This window comes from Corylus avellana, chromosome ca2 (genome assembly GCF_901000735.1).
Source record: "Corylus avellana chromosome ca2, CavTom2PMs-1.0".
Lineage (NCBI taxonomy): Eukaryota > Viridiplantae > Streptophyta > Magnoliopsida > Fagales > Betulaceae > Corylus > Corylus avellana.
The window spans coordinates 37,408,215-37,427,266 of record NC_081542.1 but is presented as its reverse complement, the minus strand read 5'-3'; the positions used below and the strand labels follow the sequence as shown (position 1 = coordinate 37,427,266).

The following is a 19,052-nucleotide window of genomic DNA, read 5'->3' as shown; positions in this document are numbered from 1 at the left end:
GAGAACCTAGGTGATCAAACGGTGTTATCCGCCCTATGGCACGGAGTCAGGCCAAATGGGCCTCTGATGGCTGAAGTGTCAAAGAGTTCGACAGAGATAACTCTTCGCCAGTTTATAAGTAAGACAGAAGAGTACATCAATCAGAAGGAAATGATTAAGGCTCTAATGAAAGGTCAGGAGGAAGAAGACCGAGAGAAGGAGGACGCCAAGAAGGAACTACCCGCAATGTCCACTCGAAGGAAGGGAAATTCCAAAAGAAAGTAGTGAAGAAGTCTGTACCATCATTTCCAAAGATAGAACCCCGACGACGTGAAGATCGAAAGTTCACATATTTGAATGCCAGAGTCAATGAAGTATTCATGGAGATTAGAAGGGACCCAGCTCTCAGGTGGCTGAGTAAGTTGCGGGGTGATTCGAAGAAGCGAGATTGGACGAAGTTCTGTGAGTACCATAACGATCATGGGCATTTGACGGAAGATTGTATAACCCTGCGACAGGAAATTGAAACTTTCATCAGAAATGGAAGGCTTGTGAGATTCCTTACAGGAGAAAGGAATCGAGATGCAGTTCACCAACAGCCCCTCCTGCTAGATGCAAACCAAGACGCAGGGGGACGAGAGTCAAGACGTGATCGGGATGATGGTCCGAGAGAGGATCCGAGAGCCCCTTGGGATCAAGGAGTGGTTGGTGAAATTCACACTATTTCTGGGGGAATAGCTGGTGGAGGACAGTCCAACTCGGCCAGAAAGGCTTATGCGAGGAAAACACAGGCCAAGGAAGTCTTTATAGTGCAGAGACCTTCTAAGGTTGCAAGGAAGGATTCAATGGTCCTTTCTTTCTCTAAGGAAGATGCTAGGGGGTAATGCAACCACATGACGATCCACTAGTAGTTACAGTGATGGTGGCCAACCATATGATCCATCAAATTTTGGTGAATAATGGAAGTTCAGCCGATGTCCTGTATTGGCCGGTCTTTAAGCAAATGGGTATTGATCGCGATAGGATCAAACCATTTAGCTCTCCTCTGGTCGGATTCGCAGGGGAGCAAGTCCAGCCAATTGGCATTATTTCACTCCCTGTAACAGTAGGGACGACACTTAAGCAGAAGACTATAATGGTAGATTTCTTGGTTATTGACCGACCAGGTGCCTACAATGCCATCATCGGTCGACCTGCTTTGAATAAGTTGAAGGTCGTGACTTCAACGTACCACTTGATGATGAAGTTCCCGACAGAAGAAGGAGTCGGAGAAGTGAAGGGGGATCAAACTCAAACGAGAAGGTGTTACAATACGTCTCTCAAGAAGGTCTCGGATCCGACTCCTATTGTAATTGGTACAGTAAGTGGTAAAAGCAGAAATGAGCCAAAGGGAGAGCCAGTCGAGCCACTGGAAGATGTGGAAGTTGATGAAGGCAAGATTTTGAAGATTGGGACACAGATCAGTCCCAGGGTCTGAGACGGTCTCATCACCTTCCTTTGAAGGAACTTGGAAGTTTTCGCATGGAGCCATGAGGATATGTCAGGAATTGATCCTAAAGGCATTCTCCACCAACTCAATGTGGATTCAAGTGTGAAGCCGGTGAAACAAAAGAGAAGAAAGTTCGCTCCTAAACGGAATATGGCTATAGCAGAAGAAGTAGAGAAACTTCTCAAGGCTCATTTCATCGAGGAAGTTTATTATCCCGATTGATTAGCCAATGTAGTATTGGTTAAAAAATCCAATCGAAAATGGAGGATGTGCGTGGATTTCACTGACCTCAACAAAGCTTGTCCAAAAGACAACTTTCCATTACCCCGCATTGATGCATTGGTGGACTCAACGGCTGCGTATGGTTTACTCAGCTTCATGGACGCTTTCTCTAGTTACAACCAAATATACATGCATCTAGAAGATCGTGAGAAAACTACATTCATAACTTACCGAGGCCTGTACTGTTACAAAGTCATGCCCTTCGGTTTAAAGAATACAGGGGCACATACCAGAAGCTGGTTAACAAAATGTTCCAAGACCAGATCGGACGAAATATGGAGGTATACGTTGATGACATACTGGTCAAGAGTGTGCTGCCGTAGAGCCATGACTCGACTTGCAAGAAACGTTTGCAACCTTGAAGAAGTTTGGGATGAAATTGAATCCCTCAAAATGTCATTTGGAGTCTCGTCAGGGAAATTCCTCGGTTACATGGTGTCAAGCCGAGGAATAGAAGCTAACCCTGAGAAGATACAAGCTGTCTTAGATATGCAGTCTCCAAGAAATTTGAAATAGCTCCAGTAATTGACAAAAAGGATAGCGGCGCTAAATCGATTCATTTCACGATCAACCGATAAATGTCTTCCATTTTTTAAAGTCTTGCGAAAGGCTTTTGAATGGATTGATGAATGTGAAGAAGCCTTTGGGCAGCTAAAGAAGTATTTAACGAGCTCACTTTTACTAAGTCAAACAATGCCTAGAGAAATACTGTATCTGTACTTAGCCGTGTCTCCAACGGCGGTTAGCGCTACATTAATCCGAGAAGAAGAAGGAATTCAAAAGCCTGTGTACTTCATTAGCAGAGCTTTGCGAGGCACTGAAGAAAGATACCCTTAGGTGGAGAAACTGGCTTTTGCCTTGATTATAGCATCCAGAAAACTTCGACCTTACTTTCAAGCTCATACTATCAGTGTGTTGACTGAGTACGCTTTGAAGAAAGTATTAAGAAAGCTAGATTTGTCAGGAAGGTTAGCTAATTGGGCAATTGAGCTGGGAGTAGGGGTGGGCAAAAACCCGCCCAACCCGCAAACCCGCCCCGAACCGCCCCGCCCCGCCCGGGTTTCATGTGTTTTTTTGCGGGTTCGGGTAGAATTCTTTCAACCCATGCGGGGCGGGGCGGGTTGCGGGTTTTAAATATTTTTTCATGCGGGTACCCGCCCCGACCCGACCCGACCCGATGCATAAGTATAAAACGAAAAAAACCCTAACCCTACTCCATTAAGCGTCTCTCTCTTTTTCTTCTGCCGCCTCCCCCTTTTCTCTCCCTCTCAGTCTCTCGTCTCCCTTGCTCTCTCTCTGCCTCTCAAGCTTCTCTCTCTAGCCTATGTCGCCGCTTCACCTCCTTAGATCACCGTTGCTGCGCCGCTCCCACCTCCACAAACCACGATCTTGTAGATCTAAGTTTTTTTTTTCTCTCTCTCCACGATCTTGTAGATCCACGATCTTTGGTTTTCTTTTTCGTTCTTTGGTTTTCTGCAAGGTTGTGTGTGTTTGTTTGTTTCTTGGCGTTCTGAGAGGATCAGACGAAAATGGAGGAGAAGAAAGAGGATCTGGAGAAGAACCCGCACAACCCGCAATACCCGCCCCGTCCCGCAATACCCGAACCCGCACGGGTGTTGCTGTTTGTGCTCGGGTGGCGGGTTGAAATTTTGAAACCCGCAGGGTGCGGGGCGGGTTGGGAAAAAGGCCGATACCCGCCCCGCCCCGACCCGTGCCCACCCCTAGCTGGGAGAGTTCGACATTGAGTTTCTCCCTCGGAATTCTCTCAAAGGTCAAGCGCTGCCTGATTTTCTGGCAGATTTCACTAATTTGCCAGACATCACCAGTTGGACAAGTGATGAGACGTGGGTAATTTACGTAGATGGATCATCTACAAAGAAGCACGGTGGCGCTGGAATAGTGATGATTACTCCCGATGGGGAAGAATTATGTAGTTCTTTGAAGTTGAAGTTTAAAACCGCAAACAACGAGGCCGAGTACGAGGTAGTCCTGGTAGGACTCGGTTTAGCTCGTGAAATGGGAGCTAGATTTGTGGAAATGTGAAGTGACTCCCAAGTTGTCATCAGACATATCCAAGGTGAATTTGAAGCCAAGGGAGAAAAGATGAAGCTATATTTATCAAAAGTGAAAGAGATGCAGAGTCTATTTAAAAAGTTCAGCATTGTGAAAATTCTAAGGCTAGAGAATGAGAGAGCAGACCAATTGGCCCGAATAGCCTCAACAGCGAATGGAGAAATTGAAGACGAAATCCCTGTCCAAATTCTTCCTCAGTCATCCATTACCGAGACGGTGTCGGTCTCGACAACCAAGACTGTACCCGATTGGCAACTGGAAATCATGGAATACCTGAAAAAGGAGTCCTTTCTCCAGATCGAAAGTTGGCTATCCGGTTGAAGATAAGAGCCGAAAGGTTTACAATGGTAAATGGAATCCTTTACAAGAGGGGTTTCATATTACCACTCCTCAAATGTGTTTCAAAGGAAGAAGGAAATTATATCCTTAGAAAGATCCATGAAGGGATTTGCGGAGGCCATTCTGGAGCTAGAATAATGGTGAATAAAGCAGTCTGAGCCTATTTTTATTGGCCCAACATGAATTGGGACTCGGCAGAATTAGTCAAAAATTGTGACAAGTGCCAGCGATTCGCTAATATCACTCATCAACCTCTTGAAGACCTGAGTGCAATCTCTTCACCTTGGCCTTTCTCACAATGGGGGGTAGATATAGTGGGACCATTGCCTCGGAGCAGGAAAGGTGTACGGTTTGCAATTGTCGCTGTGGATTATTTCACCAAATGGGCAGAGGTTGAAGCCTTAGTGAATACCACAGCTAAGGCAATAGAACGATTTTTATGAAAGAACATCATATGCCAATATGGCATTCCTCATGCATTTATCACAGATAATGACAAGCAGTTTGACTACAACTCATTTCGAGACTGGTGTGCCAAGCTCCGGATAATAAGGAACTATTACTCGTCTCCGGGGCTTCCTCAGGCTAACGGGCAAGTAGAGACCACCAACAAAATGATCTTCAAGATCTTGAAGAAGAAGCTGGATGATCGAAAAGGAGATTGGGTGGAAGACCTTCCAGAAGTTTTGTGGGCGTACCGGACAACCAAAAGAATTCCAACCAAGGAGACACTATATGCCTTGGCATTCAGAACTGAGGCAGTCATTCCAGCCGAGGTAGGCTCGGGCAGCTATCGTGTAGAGATCCTCCAATCCGAGACCAATAACGAGGGTTTATAGTTGCACCTGGACTTGCTACAAGAGAAATGGGATCAAGCCCAAGTGACTATGGCAGCATATCAGGCAAGAGTGACTCGGTATTTCAATAGGAAGGTCAAGCCTCGGAGCTTCAAAGTCGGAGATATGGTCCTACGTAAAGTCACGCTGGCAACCAAGGACTCAGTTGAGGGAAAGCTGGCTCCTAATTGGGAAGGACCCTACAGGGTGGTTAAGTGTAAAAGAGCAGGAGCATACCACTTGGAAGATTCCAAAGGCAAGGCTCTTCCGAGGCCTTGGAACGCTGAGCACCTTAAAAAGTACTATGTCTAAAATGATGTAATATGTGATTTCTTTGTCATTTCATTATTCTCATTTCAATGAATAAAAGTATCACGGAGTTAAACAGCATACAAAGTTAATAAGTACAAATTAAAAGGTTCTATGAGTCTCGAAAAATACAGCTGAAAAGGCTCTTCCAAGCCCTAAAGAGATGCAACCGAAAGAAGCTCTCTCTTAACTTAACATAACCTAGAATCAGAAAACCTTAGGAACTCTCCGAGACCTAACTCGGGGTAGCATAACTATGGGTAAGTCTGAGGTTAAATCAGAAAACCTAAGGAACTCTCCAAGACCTGACTCGGAGTAGCATAACTATGGTTAAGTTTGAGATTAAGTTAGAAAACCTAAGAAACTCCCTGAGACCTAACTTGGAGAAGCACAATTAAAGCATAACTATGGTTAAGTCTAAAACCCAAAAGCCTTCCCGTGACCAAACTCAGAGAAACGTAATTATGGGTTCTTTCAAATTACCTTAACCGACAGGCAAACATCAAAAAGGTTATTTTTCCGAGACCTGATGTTAGACTTACGTTATTCTTCCAAAACTGTTAGACACAAAGAATAAACACAGAAACTCATTTCATTAAAAAAGTTAAGATATGCACAAAGAATCCTTAAGAGGTTTTACATCATTCTTCCTTGGGGGCGAAAGGAAGAGCAACATCGGGGGCCTCGGCAGATGCGGACTCGGCAGTATCGGCCTCGGTAGATTGTGCATCACCAGGGGCAGACTAGGTACCTTGGCGTTGTTGATCCGAGAAGGGGTCATAGAAAAATTCTTTTATCCCTGCTGCATCGGGCATCTGTTCTTGGCCCAGGTTAACCAGCTGCACCATAGCTGCGTCCGAACAAGGGATGTCCTCAATCTTCACCTTGTCAAGATTTATTCTTCCGGTCGAGTCCTTAGCCCATGGGCGAAATGTTTCAAAGCCCAGGATAAGCCCGTCGGCCCAAGCAGAGTTCCAAACCCATGAGGCAAAGGATAGTTGGCGCAGATAATTGGCAGCTCGGGTTTTGGCCTCCTTCAGCTGTGCCCTCACCTGGACGTGCTTGCCTTTGAAGAATTTGAGTTTCTCCTCGGCAACGACCTTGGCTTCATTCACCTTCACCACCAAGGCCCTCTGATCCAAGACCTCATTCTGAGCGAATTTTAGCTGATCCGAGACCCCCGTATGCGCTTCTTCCAGCTGATTCAGGTCTTCTTTTATGATAGAATTGTCTTCCTGAAGCTGGTTTACTTCAGCTCGGAGACCTTCAATCTCAGCCGACAGCTCTGTGACCTTTGATTCAACCCTTGCCCGAGCCGCAACCGCCTCGGAAGTCTAGGCTTGCATTATTGACTGTTGTTGACCTGAGAGAAGCAGCTCTTCATCTTGCTTAGCCACCATCTCTTTCAACCTGACATTCTCAGCTTCCAGATCAGCAACTCTGTCTTCGAGACTGCTTGTCATAGTGGCCGAGTCCTTGGCTGCCTTCCGGAAGTAGCAATACAAGATCAGCGACTTCATGATGCTTTGCAACAAGAATTTCATCAGCATGTATATATAAATAGAAAGAAGGTGAAAGATATTATACTTACAAAAAGTTGAAAGAAAATCATCTGCTCAGTCATGCTTTGAGCAGATGTGTCACGCTCCATTGTAAGGTTCTCGTATGGAATCAAATCCACTAGCGCTAAGAAAGGGTTGCCTTTCAGGTCATCACTGAACTTTGCTAGGGGCCCGCCGACAGTCCAATCCACCCATTGAGGCCTTACTGGTGAGACGGAAGAAGACGAGGTCTCGGCAGCAGAGGCTCTCTCAGCAGCAGCAGCCTTTTTGGTACGCATGGGTGTCGACGGCCGGGCCTTTGCTGGTTTTGAAGCATGGGCTTCCGGTTCCTTCTCAAAAATGGGGGGTGTAGGTCGAGCTTCCTCGGCAGCTGCAATAGGCCTCTCAGTCCTTTCACGCACCATCCTTACGGAACTATCTGAATGCACTTCTAACTCAATCTCATCGAAGATGTGTTGGATATTTGAGCCTAGAGGTTGGAGTGATATAGACCCGATGGGGATTTCGGTCTCGGCAATAACTCCAGCCGAGGCCAAAGGAGTAGCATTGAACGGCCGCGCCGGGACGGGCTCGTTTGCAAGGAAGGCCTCAACCTCTCCTATTGGTCTCACCACATGTCCAAGACCGGTCTTTGGCCTGGCAACCAAGAAGCTGGCAAATTGATCTTACACCTTTGCTTCCGCCGCTTTTATCAGTTTCCTCTTTTTCAGTTGAGGGGCTTCGGGCTCTTCGGGCTCTTCGAGCTCATCTACCAAGGGCAAAGCCCTGGCTACTCGAGGAGGAGTGTTAAGTTTTTTAGCCCTAGCATCCATTTTCAAGGGCCCCGTAGTTCGAAATTGTGGAGCAGCAGGTTGGACTACTTCCCCACTTTTCTTCAAAGCCCCACCTGTACGAAGTGGGAAGTTCTTTTGTTTAGGTAGCTCGATTACTTTGGCTTTGCCTTTTTCAAGCTTGGCCTTCTGCGGGGTAGCTCCTGGAGGGTCTGAGACAACAAGCTTTGGGTCCCGGACAATCACGGAAGCAAGCCTCTTTTTTGCTCCACCTGTACCACCTTGAATGACGAGGCATCTCCCTTCCGAGGCTGTACTAATTAATAGGGAGTAGTTCAGTAGACTCTCGTGTTTCTGAGTCCACGCTAAAACGTCGTTTACACGGCGATGCTCATCTTTGGTGAGGATCGGCTCTTTGGACGCATTCCCTGCAGGAACACATGTTTCCCGAGGCACCCTCATACTTGTGACAGCTTCAGTAGGATGGAACTCCCATTGACCTGTGGCGAAAAAGTATTTACTTTTCCACGCATGGTTACTGGACTACTTGCCGTCTACATGGATGAATTTCCCCCGTCGTGACTGGAAGTTATATAAGCCCTCGCACTTCGGGTTCTTTTGGAGCCGATATACCCATAAAAATTCTCGGGCGAAGAGATAATGCCCCGATCCGAGTGCCATGGGCCAAAGCAGCATGCAGGTGTAGATAACCCTCCATGCGTTGGGCACGATCTGATGTGGAGCTAGATTTACATAGCTCAGCAATTCTCGCACTACCGACGGGAAAGGCAGTCGGAAGCCAGCGCGAAACATAGTCTCGTATAGACAAACTTCGTGCGCATCAGAACGCACTATAGCACCCACCTGTTCGTCATCAAACCCCAGCTTCATTGATTTGGGAATGAAACATTCCTCCCGGATTCTGGCTTCATCGGCCCTGGTTAACGCCGGCCGCTAGCAAGCTGGATAAGTGTTACTGCCGAGGCCGTCGGAACTTGATCCCTCGCCGCCAGACATGATGATGTAAGGAAAAGAAAAAAGAAAGAAAGCTCTAGGAGAACAAAAAGAAAGCAGAAGGCTAGAGCTCTGACCAGGAGATAGAGGAAGTAGGTGGGAAAAGGGAAGCCTACTGCCCTTTTAAAGACTGGCCTCAGCAATATGCGCATTAAATGCGCCGAGAGGAGCACGCCTTTGCAGGTGACACGCGGAGGTACTCGAGTACCTGGTTTAATGAACTGACAGGGTCTAGGGAATACCAACCGACACCACTTCAAATTTGAAATTCAAAAATTTTCCCGCCAAGATTTGAAAATTGAGCCGCCCAAAATTTGAAATTCAAATTTCAAAAGTTTCCCGCCTCAGTGATCTGAGACGGACCCGGAAGACCATAAGTCGTCACAGATGTCTCCATATGGGGAACAACCTCGGAAGGTAGACCTATTCCTATGGACATGAAATTTTCATGGTTCTAAAAACATGGAAATTGGGGGGTAATTGTTGGGTCATAGATCAAACCATTAAATATCCAGTAATCCTCAGGCCCAGCTTAATCATGGAAAGGCCCAGGCCCAGTAAGGATTCGGGCAAACAAGTCCGAGACTTACATATCTGAGGCCCTCATATCCGAGACCCATGGGATTCGAGACCCTTGAGCCGAGACCATTAAGTCCGAGACTAACTCAGGACACACAGGTCTCGGCTACAAGGATAACTCGGGTATCTTAAAAGATACAGCCGTTAACAGATAAATGATCTTGTTTATTCAAAAGTTGCCATATCTATTTAAAATGCAAATCAAATATATTATCCAACAATCATTTACAAATGTCCAAATCAAGTGATACATGCAACCACAAAATCCTATGATCTTAATCCCCTAAGATCTCGGAAAGAATGATTACCCAAATCCCTTGTCAGTAACTGCATCGCTGAAATTCAAGGAAGAGTGATTCGTTGGTGAAGGGACTTCCAATACTTCATGCCTATAAAAGACAGATGATCTCTCCATAAGGGGGTAAGCACAACTTTGGCTTTCACTTCTTCTTTTGGTTGCTTATACTATCTCTCATTTTGACTTAGGCATCAGAGTATCCTCGCCGGCTCACCTCCGGTCTCTTCGATCCTTCTCTTCTTCTGTGTTGTGCAGCCAAACCACTGGTGTGTTGGTCAACTCAAAGCTTTCAGGCGTGCCACGTCATCACTAGGAGAACTGTGCCTCAACAATATGGATTCCCTTTCAAAAAAAAAAAAAAAAAATAGCATTTAATTATATATAGAATTTTTATTACAATAGGCACAAAATTTGCTTCAATTTACTTGCACTCTAGAAAATTATCAAAAATGGCATTAATTGCAATCATTATCAAATGAGTCCCTACTCCCTATCAAAAAAAACCCTTTGCTTGTAGTAACAAGAAATTTCAGGTATCTAATTACGGGCACTCCCCAATTACTCTATTTTTAGACTTTTTTTTTTTTTTTTTTTTTTTAACCAAGTTTTCCTTCTAAAATTAGACTAATATATGCATCATATATCTACTTAATTAGCTACTGAACTTTCCTCATATTTTTAAGATTAATATACTGAAACTTAAGTACCCAAACGCTTCATCTTTCAATTGCAAAACCGAAATTATACAAATTCATATAATTATTAAATAGAGAAAAAAAAAAAGAAAAAAAAAAAGGAAATCTCAAAGAGGGGTCTATCTCTTTGGGCAGTGCCATATATCCTCAATGCTAGCCAGTGTTGTGGTATCTAAAATGCAATTGTTAGTTAGGTGTTAACGGGTGGTTAATAACCATCCGTTAACATTAACCACCCGTTAACCGCTAATTGTATTAATTGTTAATTGCTAACCCCTTAAATGGTTTTGATTTTAGGTTTTTTCAAAATCGCTAACTGCCTATATATATTATTATTTATATATATACATAATTAAAAATATATAAAAATACATGAAATGATGTCGTTTTTGTGTTTAAAATTTTAAATATACATAAAAATTTAAAAGCGATGTCATGATAATTGATATTATCTTATTATCATAGAAACCAAATCGTTTTTTTTTTTTAAAAAAAAAGAAAATTAAATGGAGTTGGGTTAATTTGCTTCGAGAGATTTTTTTTTTTTTTTTTTTAAAAAAAAAAAATCAAACAACTAAGATAAAAAGGTTTTTTTTTTTTAATAAAAAAACATTGTTGAGTGGTGCATTTGTCTTTCAAAAGAGCTATGCTAATAATGCTATTTAGCATTGTCTCATCATTCTGCTAACGTGATTAATAATTGAATTTGTGAAACTTAGGTGTGTAAATTCAACAAATTTGATAACTATCTTCGAAGGGGAGTTCAATCGGATAAAGACCACGTCGAAAGTTACTAAATTGAATCCCCTTTCATTTCTCTTTAAGCCGACATGTTAAAAAAATATATATATTCAATAATTTATTTTTTTGTCTCAAAGAGATGGATAGCATATGTACAAGAGTGGTCTCTTAAAAACAAAACAAAAAACCCTTCTCCAAAACCCTTAAGCCCCCGACTCGACTCAGAGAGAGCAGAGAAAATGGCGAGAAATGCAATTCTTCGTTCCCAAGTTCTGCGCCGAGCCCTTGGCAACAACAAGCTTAGCCCGGTTTTACCCTATTATCTTTGTTCTAACAATTCTAGTCCCTTCGAAACCCTAATCCCCTCTAAACCCTTCTCCTCCATTTTGTCCAATTCCACCACCGCTACACGCAATCCCTTCTCGAAGCTTCCGTTCCTGCAATCCCGATCTTGTACCTTTGATTACTTTGATGCTGAAGAACCCTGTCCCACAGGTGCCTCCAATGCTACATTTTGTCACACCTCTCTTGTAATTGTTCGTTTGATTTTACCATTTTTGTAATCATTATTTATGATAACTCTTACACGATTCAATAACCTTTTTCTCATATTTTTAGAGTTGTACTGCACGTATGAGTTTCAGATTGAACAGAAAATGAGCGTCCGTTTAATGTGAAATTTGTCATGGATAATAAGTGTGTGAAATGACATTTTGTCTAACTATTATTACTATTAGATTTTGGACTTTTTTTGTTCAATTAGGCTTTATTTGTTTCAAGAAGAAACATTTTCTCAATCCCAAGGGGTTGGCTCAAGTGATAACGGCCTTGGCTTTGGTGGCATTCCTATTAGGTTTAAGGTTTGAATCTCCTTGGGTGTAAACAAATCTTTGGGGCCAGCCCACCCGTGAATTCGGAGTATTAGGAATCTATGTGGAGAGGGAAAAAAATTCCTGGCGAAAATAATTTGTTTTTTAATGTTTGGTTGAGACCCTAAATTAGTTTTCTTATGCTTGGCAGCACCGGATATCTCTATATTAAAACCAACAAAAACCTACACTTCTACTTTTAGTAACAATTTTCAGTTGCATGAAACACAAGAAAATCTGAAAATTTATTTTTTGAAAAATAGTTTGTCTTAACTAATGGAATCTTGAAGTGAAATCCATTGTTTCATCTTGAAATTAATTTTGTTTTGTTTTTTGTTTTTATAATAAAAAGACAAAAAAAGATTCCATGTTTCTTCAAGGAAATTATCTTGTTAACAAGAAGTTAAGACCCGAAGAAGAATTAAGGCTTCATTCAGATTAAAACTGTACAAATATTTGGAAGCTGGAGATGGTTACTGGTTAGCTTCAATATTTTTACTATCCTTAGACTGTTACTTAAGTTTTTCTGTATGATTTCAATAGTATGTTACTTAAAAAGGCTGGTGACTTGATGGAATAGCCTCCTTTTTTTTAAAAAAATTTCTTTTTTGTGGATGAGTTGATGGAATAGCTTTTCGTCTCATGGAAAGACTCAAAATGCTTTGGAATGTGCCAGTGATGTAAAAGAGGGGTGAAAACAATATAAACTTGTAATCTGGCATCTTGTTCGTAGGTTTTCATAAAACATGTGAAATCATATTTATACTTGTGTGTATATAACAGTAACTTACTTGTGTACAGAAAGGATATTACGTGTAGCACGTCTTGCATGTATTGCTCACAGTCCTATATAATGATCAATGTTTTTGATATCTTTCAATCTTGATGAACTGAATTCTTTTTACTTTTTTCCCCCTTTCAGTGATTGATGTTGGGAACCACTATTTTTTCTTCCAACAGTTGCTCCCATGCCCTCTTCTCTAACACATTTGGGACCACTATGTGAATGGAGTGTGGGAGCAACCATCATGGGAATAGAAATTAGCATTTCCCTTGATATAGCTTTTGTTTCTGACAAAATATATACTTTTTCACCTGAGATATTTTTTTTCTATGATCTATACTGTATACTAAGTCGATGATTTAATTTCAGAGAAATTTGTTCTCATTAAGTCGGAAAACGAATTCAATAGTACGCTTTCCAAGGTTCAAGGTATTTATATTCGTCTTGCATACTTTCTCTATAAAAGAATTCCTTTCAAGATCTATTGTCTTATACAATGGTAAAAGTGATAGCAAAAGTATTCCTTGTGTATATGTTGTCTGCCAAACTTTTATTGTTTCTTTCTAGAAAGCTTACCACTGGTTATTTTTTGCTACAATTTATTGTGATAGATGAATCTTTGCCGGCAATTTTCTATTTCACTGCAGTCTGGTGCGGGCCTTGTAAGTTTCTAATTTTCAGTTTGGTTGATGAAGTAATTTGAATGGTTCCTTATTTTCTATCACAGCAAGCTCTTTCTATATTTGAAGATCTTATTTCATTGAATTATGGTATATCCTTATCATGCAGGCAAGTTGGTAGGTCCTATCCTTGGAGTGTTGAATAATAAATACCCGCATGTGACGACATATAAGATTGACATTGATCAGGTAGGAAAGATTTGTGGTACTGGGATGTAGTATTTTCCCAATATTAGATTAAATTTCCAGACATCATACCATGTTCATCAAATGATATTTGCATAAAATCTTTAGATTGGTCTTAAAAGGTGTTCTCGAGCCTAAAATCCAGGTATTTTGGTATGGTTCTTGTGATTTATAAATTATGATATGGTATGATATAACATTAGGTTCACAATTTTGGGCTTCCACATATGGTATCATCATATCTTAATGGCTGGCATAGCAATTTTTAGTTTCTTTGTTTCAACCTTTTTCTTTCTTTATATTTTTAAAGGCAGAATGTCATGTAGCTACTCTATTCCTTTCTGCTTTTTCAATGCAAATCCTTCCATGGTAACTTATGCAAAGCACAGCCTTTCTGCTTTTATCCTATCAAATATGTTTTTGATGTGATACTTTAACACTTACATGATTATATGTTCTAGCGCAATTGGAACATCTTTAACGTAAACAATTTTTTTCTTTTTTAAATGTGATTGCATAATTCAGAATGTCAGATGGACATTTGAGGAATACCATTTACAATAGGCAATGGGCAGTTATAAACTTGTTTGATTTTTCTCGGGCGGTGTTAAATAGATATCACTGAGGAATAGAAGGATGGCTACCGAAAAAAATAGATTGGTTCGTAATCTTTTAAAGGGGCCAAAAACATTGATTTTTACATGCAAAACCCACATTTTCCACAATGGTTGAACCTAGGATAAAATAGTCCTTGTATGGTGCCATTGGCCTTGGAGATCATGTGCCTATGTGAAGCTCTTCCATGGAAGTTGGAAAACCTGAAATAACTTGAGATTAAAATGAGTAAGATGGATGAAGGAAAGAGGAGATGAGTGTGCACGCATGTATAAGAGAGTGAAGTGTACTCACACATTAAAGAAATTCTGGTCAAAAGACAATTCTTAAGTGCACTTCTGATGAATTATTGTCAAAAGGTAATTTGACATTATTCTTTACGAATGTTGAAGACAAGTTGACATTTTGGGTCGGAAGAGTGCTAATTTTAGTTATAATAATTTTTTTTTAATATCCCATAGGCCTCTTTGGAAAAGACTGGAATCAAATCACTACTGGTCATTAAGAATTATAGTGCAAAGATTTTCGCTTCTTTAAACTTTGCATCTTGACTTGAAATTTTAAGGTGTCAACTTAAGAAGACAAACTCTCATATATATATATATATGTTGTAACAGCTTCTTGTCATGTGAGGTATGGGAACCTACAAGACAATAAACAATTAGGCAAAAGAACTTGTCGGAGTAGATCGGCGGGGATAGCTTTGATACCTAAGTCAATGTTTGCTTTGAGGGAAAGAAGAGGAAAATCACAGAGTACCAAGAGGAAGTCTAGTGATTGAATCCCTTACCTGTGAGTCCCCTTGTATATTTATACTGATCGGCATCTTGGAGCTCGGTCCCTTGTTCTCGTGGGTCTCGAGGATGGAAAGCATGAGGTGTCCCTTCATGCAACATGTGGTAGTGATGTGTCGTTAGGAGAGCTTTCCCCGTACCCCCAATGCTAGATTACACTTGGACTATGAGGATGACTCAGCATGACTTGATGTCTCCTTTTCCTGAAGTTTAGGGGCTCTAGGAGTGGCAATTGATTACACCGGGTGCCACCTGTTGACTTTTGTTTGACAGAAATTAAGTGTTGGATGATCGATATGAAGAGAAGAACAAGCGACCAGTTCCGTGTCACGCTCTGTGATTTGCGAGCTGTTGGTTGTATCAGCTCTCGATTCTGGTCCTATTTCATCCTGAATCCTCAATCGCTTGATGGGTTTTGGGGCTCAAAGAATCCCCACTGAAGGTGGGCCTCAAGGGCCACAAGCTCACGTCCCAACAATATAAATGCTAGTTCAATTGAAAAAAACATTGTTAGCAAGGCGAACCATGTAATAAGAAGGGAATGATGGTGTAAGAGCATCTCCAATAGATGCTCTAAATGACCTTTTATAGTTAAATATAGCTATTATGAGCTTCTTCTTCCTTTTTTTTTTTTTTTTTCTTCCAGCAGATACTTCAAAATAGAAGTTTTGCTAAAGTTTGCTATGAGGAACTTTCATATTTGATAGTTCATTGTAGCACCTTGTAAGCTGTTTTTATTCTTTTTTCTCTCTCCCTATTGCGCTCTCTCTCTCTCTCTCCCCTTCAAAGTAAGGATACAAAATAATAAAAACAATATTTAAAGAAAATAGAGAGTTGAATAGATGTTTCTGTTGAAAATTGTAATAAAAAACTAGTAGTTAAAATACAAAAATTTGTATTTTGAATAGCTAAAATGACCATCATTGCTGGAGATGCTCTAAAGGTGTCAAGGAATATTGGATATGTTCTAGTTAGGTTAATTTGCATCTTGACATCAACTTTCACCTTTCAACTTCAAAATATCAACTCTCGTTCTAAAGAAACCCTTCATAAACCCCAAGGGGTTGGCTCCGTGGTTGGACAACCTGGGACTTTGAGTATGCTTCTCAAGGTCTTAGGTTCGAAACCTACTGAGTGCAAACCGCTTCTTGGAGCCATCAGATTGGGGGTTTGTCCCTTGAATTAACCGAGGTGGACTTGCGGGAAACTCCTTGCCGAGGGCCTGTGCACCCCTGGGATTAGTCGGAGCGAAGCTCTCGATACCCGGTGTCAAATAAAAAAAAAAATAAAAAAAAAGAAACCCTTCATATAAATAACAATAGAATTGAAGAAAGTTACTTACGATGTAAATCATAAGATAGAGAGGTGGTGTGAGGGAAGGTGTGCATGTAGCACTTGCCAAATGTCTCTTGGTTACATGAAAGGAGCTCTGATGCAGGAAGCCAGCTTTATTTTAATTCTTTTTTTCTTTTTGTTTTTTGTTGAAAAAAAAAAAAAAAAGTCAAGGGTATTCCTGTAATTTTATATTTGTGGATATGGGTTTTATCTCTGCCGCCGCTGCATCAGATTTCATACAAGAGCCATTTATCCTACATGAAGCTCTTCATCTCTTGTTTCTAATTAACATGCCCATACTGGACATCAGTGGCCTAACAAAGGGGCCCTAGGGAGGCAATGGCACCTGCAAAGACTCCTAATTTGTGTGATATTATAAGGAAATATAGTAGAAGTCATGAAAGGAGCTATGATGCAGGTAGCATTATAAATTATAACGCTCTTAAAAATTATTCTAGATTTGTGCTTGTTAGAGCAGTTCACATGGTACACTCTTGTGTGATGTGTCCTTAAATGAATGTCCTACCAATTTCACACTATTTTGAGGTCGAGTGAGTTAGATTGTAATGCAGTTTGGGACTAGGATTGATTCAGAAGAAAAAAAAAAAATAGTGCTAAAAAGATGTTAGAACTACCATCTTTGTAGTGTGTATATATATATATATATATATATATATATATATTTGACAATTAATTGAGATATCATTAAAAACGTAAGGCGCCTCTATGTACATATGAAGTATACAAGAGAAGCCACCCAGTTAGTAGGAAGTGATGCTATATTATTTACAAGTATCAATTTTCTGGAAAATTTCTGGCCTTAAATAAATCTTTGTTTTCTCTTTTTGTTTTTCTTGATGAATGAAGGACGAAAGTGAGGTGAAAGGGAGAGAGAATAACAAGTTTTACCGGATCTGACACTGTTGAGTTAACTTGATACTCTTATCCCCTTTCACCTTACACCTCAAGGGGATAGAAAATAGTATATTTCCTGGTGGAGATGTAAATGTTTTCATGTGCATATTGGTAAGAATGAAGAATGTTGATGAGTAGAGTTCAATAATCTATGATGCTGACAAGAAATGAAGTATGCTAGATAAAGCTTTCTTTGTAAAATGGTGAATACATTCTTGGGAGTGGGTAAGAATGAGAAAAATTGTTACTTATACTGCATAGTTTTATGCTTCTAAATTCCTTTTAATTCTGTTGAAACTTGTAATGAACACCGGGGAACAATGTCATTGATAGAGAGCTGCTCACCAAAATTCAATTGGCGTGTCTTGTCAGCTGAGTTATGCATGGAAGCTTTCACTTAAAAATTACCTTCTGCTAGAATACTTGACAAAGCAATTCTATTGCATCATGCTTTGCTTGACTGTGTCATCTTGCGTTTTATCTTTTTCATTGATTATCATTCAAAATGTGGCTTCCTCACTGAAGAGTTAAAGTTATTTCTGGGTTATGGTATGCACTAAAATTGGCAGACTACTTCGGTTCTTTTATATGCAGGAAGGCCTTGGAAGCGTTTTGAGCAAGTTAAACATTGCCTCTGTGGTAAACAACTTGATCCTTTTCTGTTTTTGTTTTCTTATGTCCATATGTGCTCCAGAATCAAATGTCTTACCATGTCTATGTATTCATCTTTGTTTTCATCCTGTAATGGTGGATTTTATTATATTTCTGTGATATAGTGCTACATGTGCCTTATGTTTCATCTCCTTCATTACTGTCAGCAATAGAGCTCGGCACAAGAAACTGTTAAGCTTGTTATTTGAATTATTTGAAATCAGTGCTTGGAGTCTGAGAGATTATTTGGAAAGGGCAAATCGCACAACCCTTTTCATATTTGAGGAAGTGCTTATACATGTAATGGAACAGCCCACTATGTAATTGCTTACGGAAAAGGAAAAGATAAACTATGTAATTGTTTTTATTGTCCTGGCAGGAATTATAGGCACATTAAGAATTATTTGCAAAAAATCGAAGATTTTCATTAACGTTTCAGGGAATGTGATTAGGATCTCACTCACAAGTTAGAAAAGTTAGCCTGTTTTGATTTTCATGAGAACTCAAAATATTATATTAAATGAATCAGGATTATCAATTGATTTTGTTGTCTATATTTCAACAGTTGACAATGATGACTTCAGTTCCTATTGGATGGTTAGTTGTGCATATTGTGTTTCCCATTTTCTACTACCAAGATTAAGCAGGACCAGCTGTAAAGCTAATTATTGATATTTTGACCTTCCTGTGTCTGTGCACGTGCATGAGTGTCTTTCATGCGTTCTGCATGTGTGAGTGCATTATGTAATGTAGGTTCATGTTTTACCTGATCTAACACTACTAATGTCACACCACTCTGACTTTTCATTGGATCTATATTTGCCAAACCCACAATTGAATCATATCTAAAATTTTCAAAATTATAACTTTCCTTAAAATATTAGAAAAAAATAACAAAAAAAATTTGTTGTTTGGATGGTGAACTGCTATATGATTATGAACTGAGATTTGGCATGCAAAACAAGCATGGGGAGGACATATAATCTATTGGTGGGTTTAACGTAATATTGATCCAATAAAAAGATATGTAGTGGTGTAACATTTAAAGTGTTCATACTAGAAACATTAATATGTATATATAATACTAGTGTTACTAAGCTTTTTTTTTTTTTTTTTTTTTCAGCCAACGTTCCATTTTTTCAATAATGGGAAAAAGGCTGCTGAAGTAATTGGTGCTGATGTTATTCGGTTGAAGAATACTATGGAGGAACTCTACAAGTAATTCTTTACTGATCTACAGGACATCATCTTTATGCC

The 19,052-nt window shown here is 40.4% G+C and overlaps 3 protein-coding genes across 3 annotated transcripts in view; 2 read left to right on the top strand and 1 right to left on the bottom strand.

Moving 5' to 3' along the window:
* Nucleotides 1-898: 898 nt before the first annotated feature.
* LOC132169711 (uncharacterized) lies at nt 899-1,690 on the top strand. The gene is made up of 2 exons (XM_059580698.1): nt 899-1,412; nt 1,524-1,690. The coding sequence occupies exons 1-2, from the start codon at nt 899-901 to the stop codon at nt 1,688-1,690; spliced, it is 681 nt and encodes a 226-aa protein (XP_059436681.1).
* A 9,434-nt stretch (nt 1,691-11,124) lies between these two features.
* On the top strand, nt 11,125-19,017 carry LOC132170665 (thioredoxin O2, mitochondrial). Its single transcript, XM_059581730.1, has 6 exons — nt 11,125-11,461; nt 12,989-13,048; nt 13,231-13,281; nt 13,409-13,488; nt 17,739-17,783; nt 18,919-19,017. The coding sequence occupies exons 1-6, from the start codon at nt 11,206-11,208 to the stop codon at nt 19,015-19,017; spliced, it is 591 nt and encodes a 196-aa protein (XP_059437713.1). The 5' UTR covers nt 11,125-11,205.
* A 4-nt stretch (nt 19,018-19,021) lies between these two features.
* Nucleotides 19,022-19,052, bottom strand: part of LOC132169709 (uncharacterized) — a 2,322-nt gene continuing 2,291 nt past the window's right edge. Inside the window, exon 2 of the mRNA XM_059580697.1 lies at nt 19,022-19,029. Within this exon, the coding sequence (XP_059436680.1) occupies nt 19,022-19,029 (8 nt within the window). The remainder of the gene's footprint in view (nt 19,030-19,052) is intronic.

Bases quoted from the DNA above. Each gene is read 5' to 3' on its own strand.
- LOC132169711 (XM_059580698.1), top strand. From the start codon at position 899: ATGGTGGCCAACCATATGATCCATCAAATTTTGGTGAATAATGGAAGT. The intron at 1,413-1,523 runs GCAAGATTTTGA...AGGATATGTCAG, and splicing joins AGATGTGGAAGTTGATGAAG to GAATTGATCCTAAAGGCATT.
- LOC132170665 (XM_059581730.1), top strand. From the start codon at position 11,206: ATGGCGAGAAATGCAATTCTTCGTTCCCAAGTTCTGCGCCGAGCCCTT. The intron at 11,462-12,988 runs GTGCCTCCAATG...ATTTAATTTCAG, and splicing joins TGAAGAACCCTGTCCCACAG to AGAAATTTGTTCTCATTAAG. The intron at 17,784-18,918 runs GTAAACAACTTG...TTTTTTTTTCAG, and splicing joins AGTTAAACATTGCCTCTGTG to CCAACGTTCCATTTTTTCAA.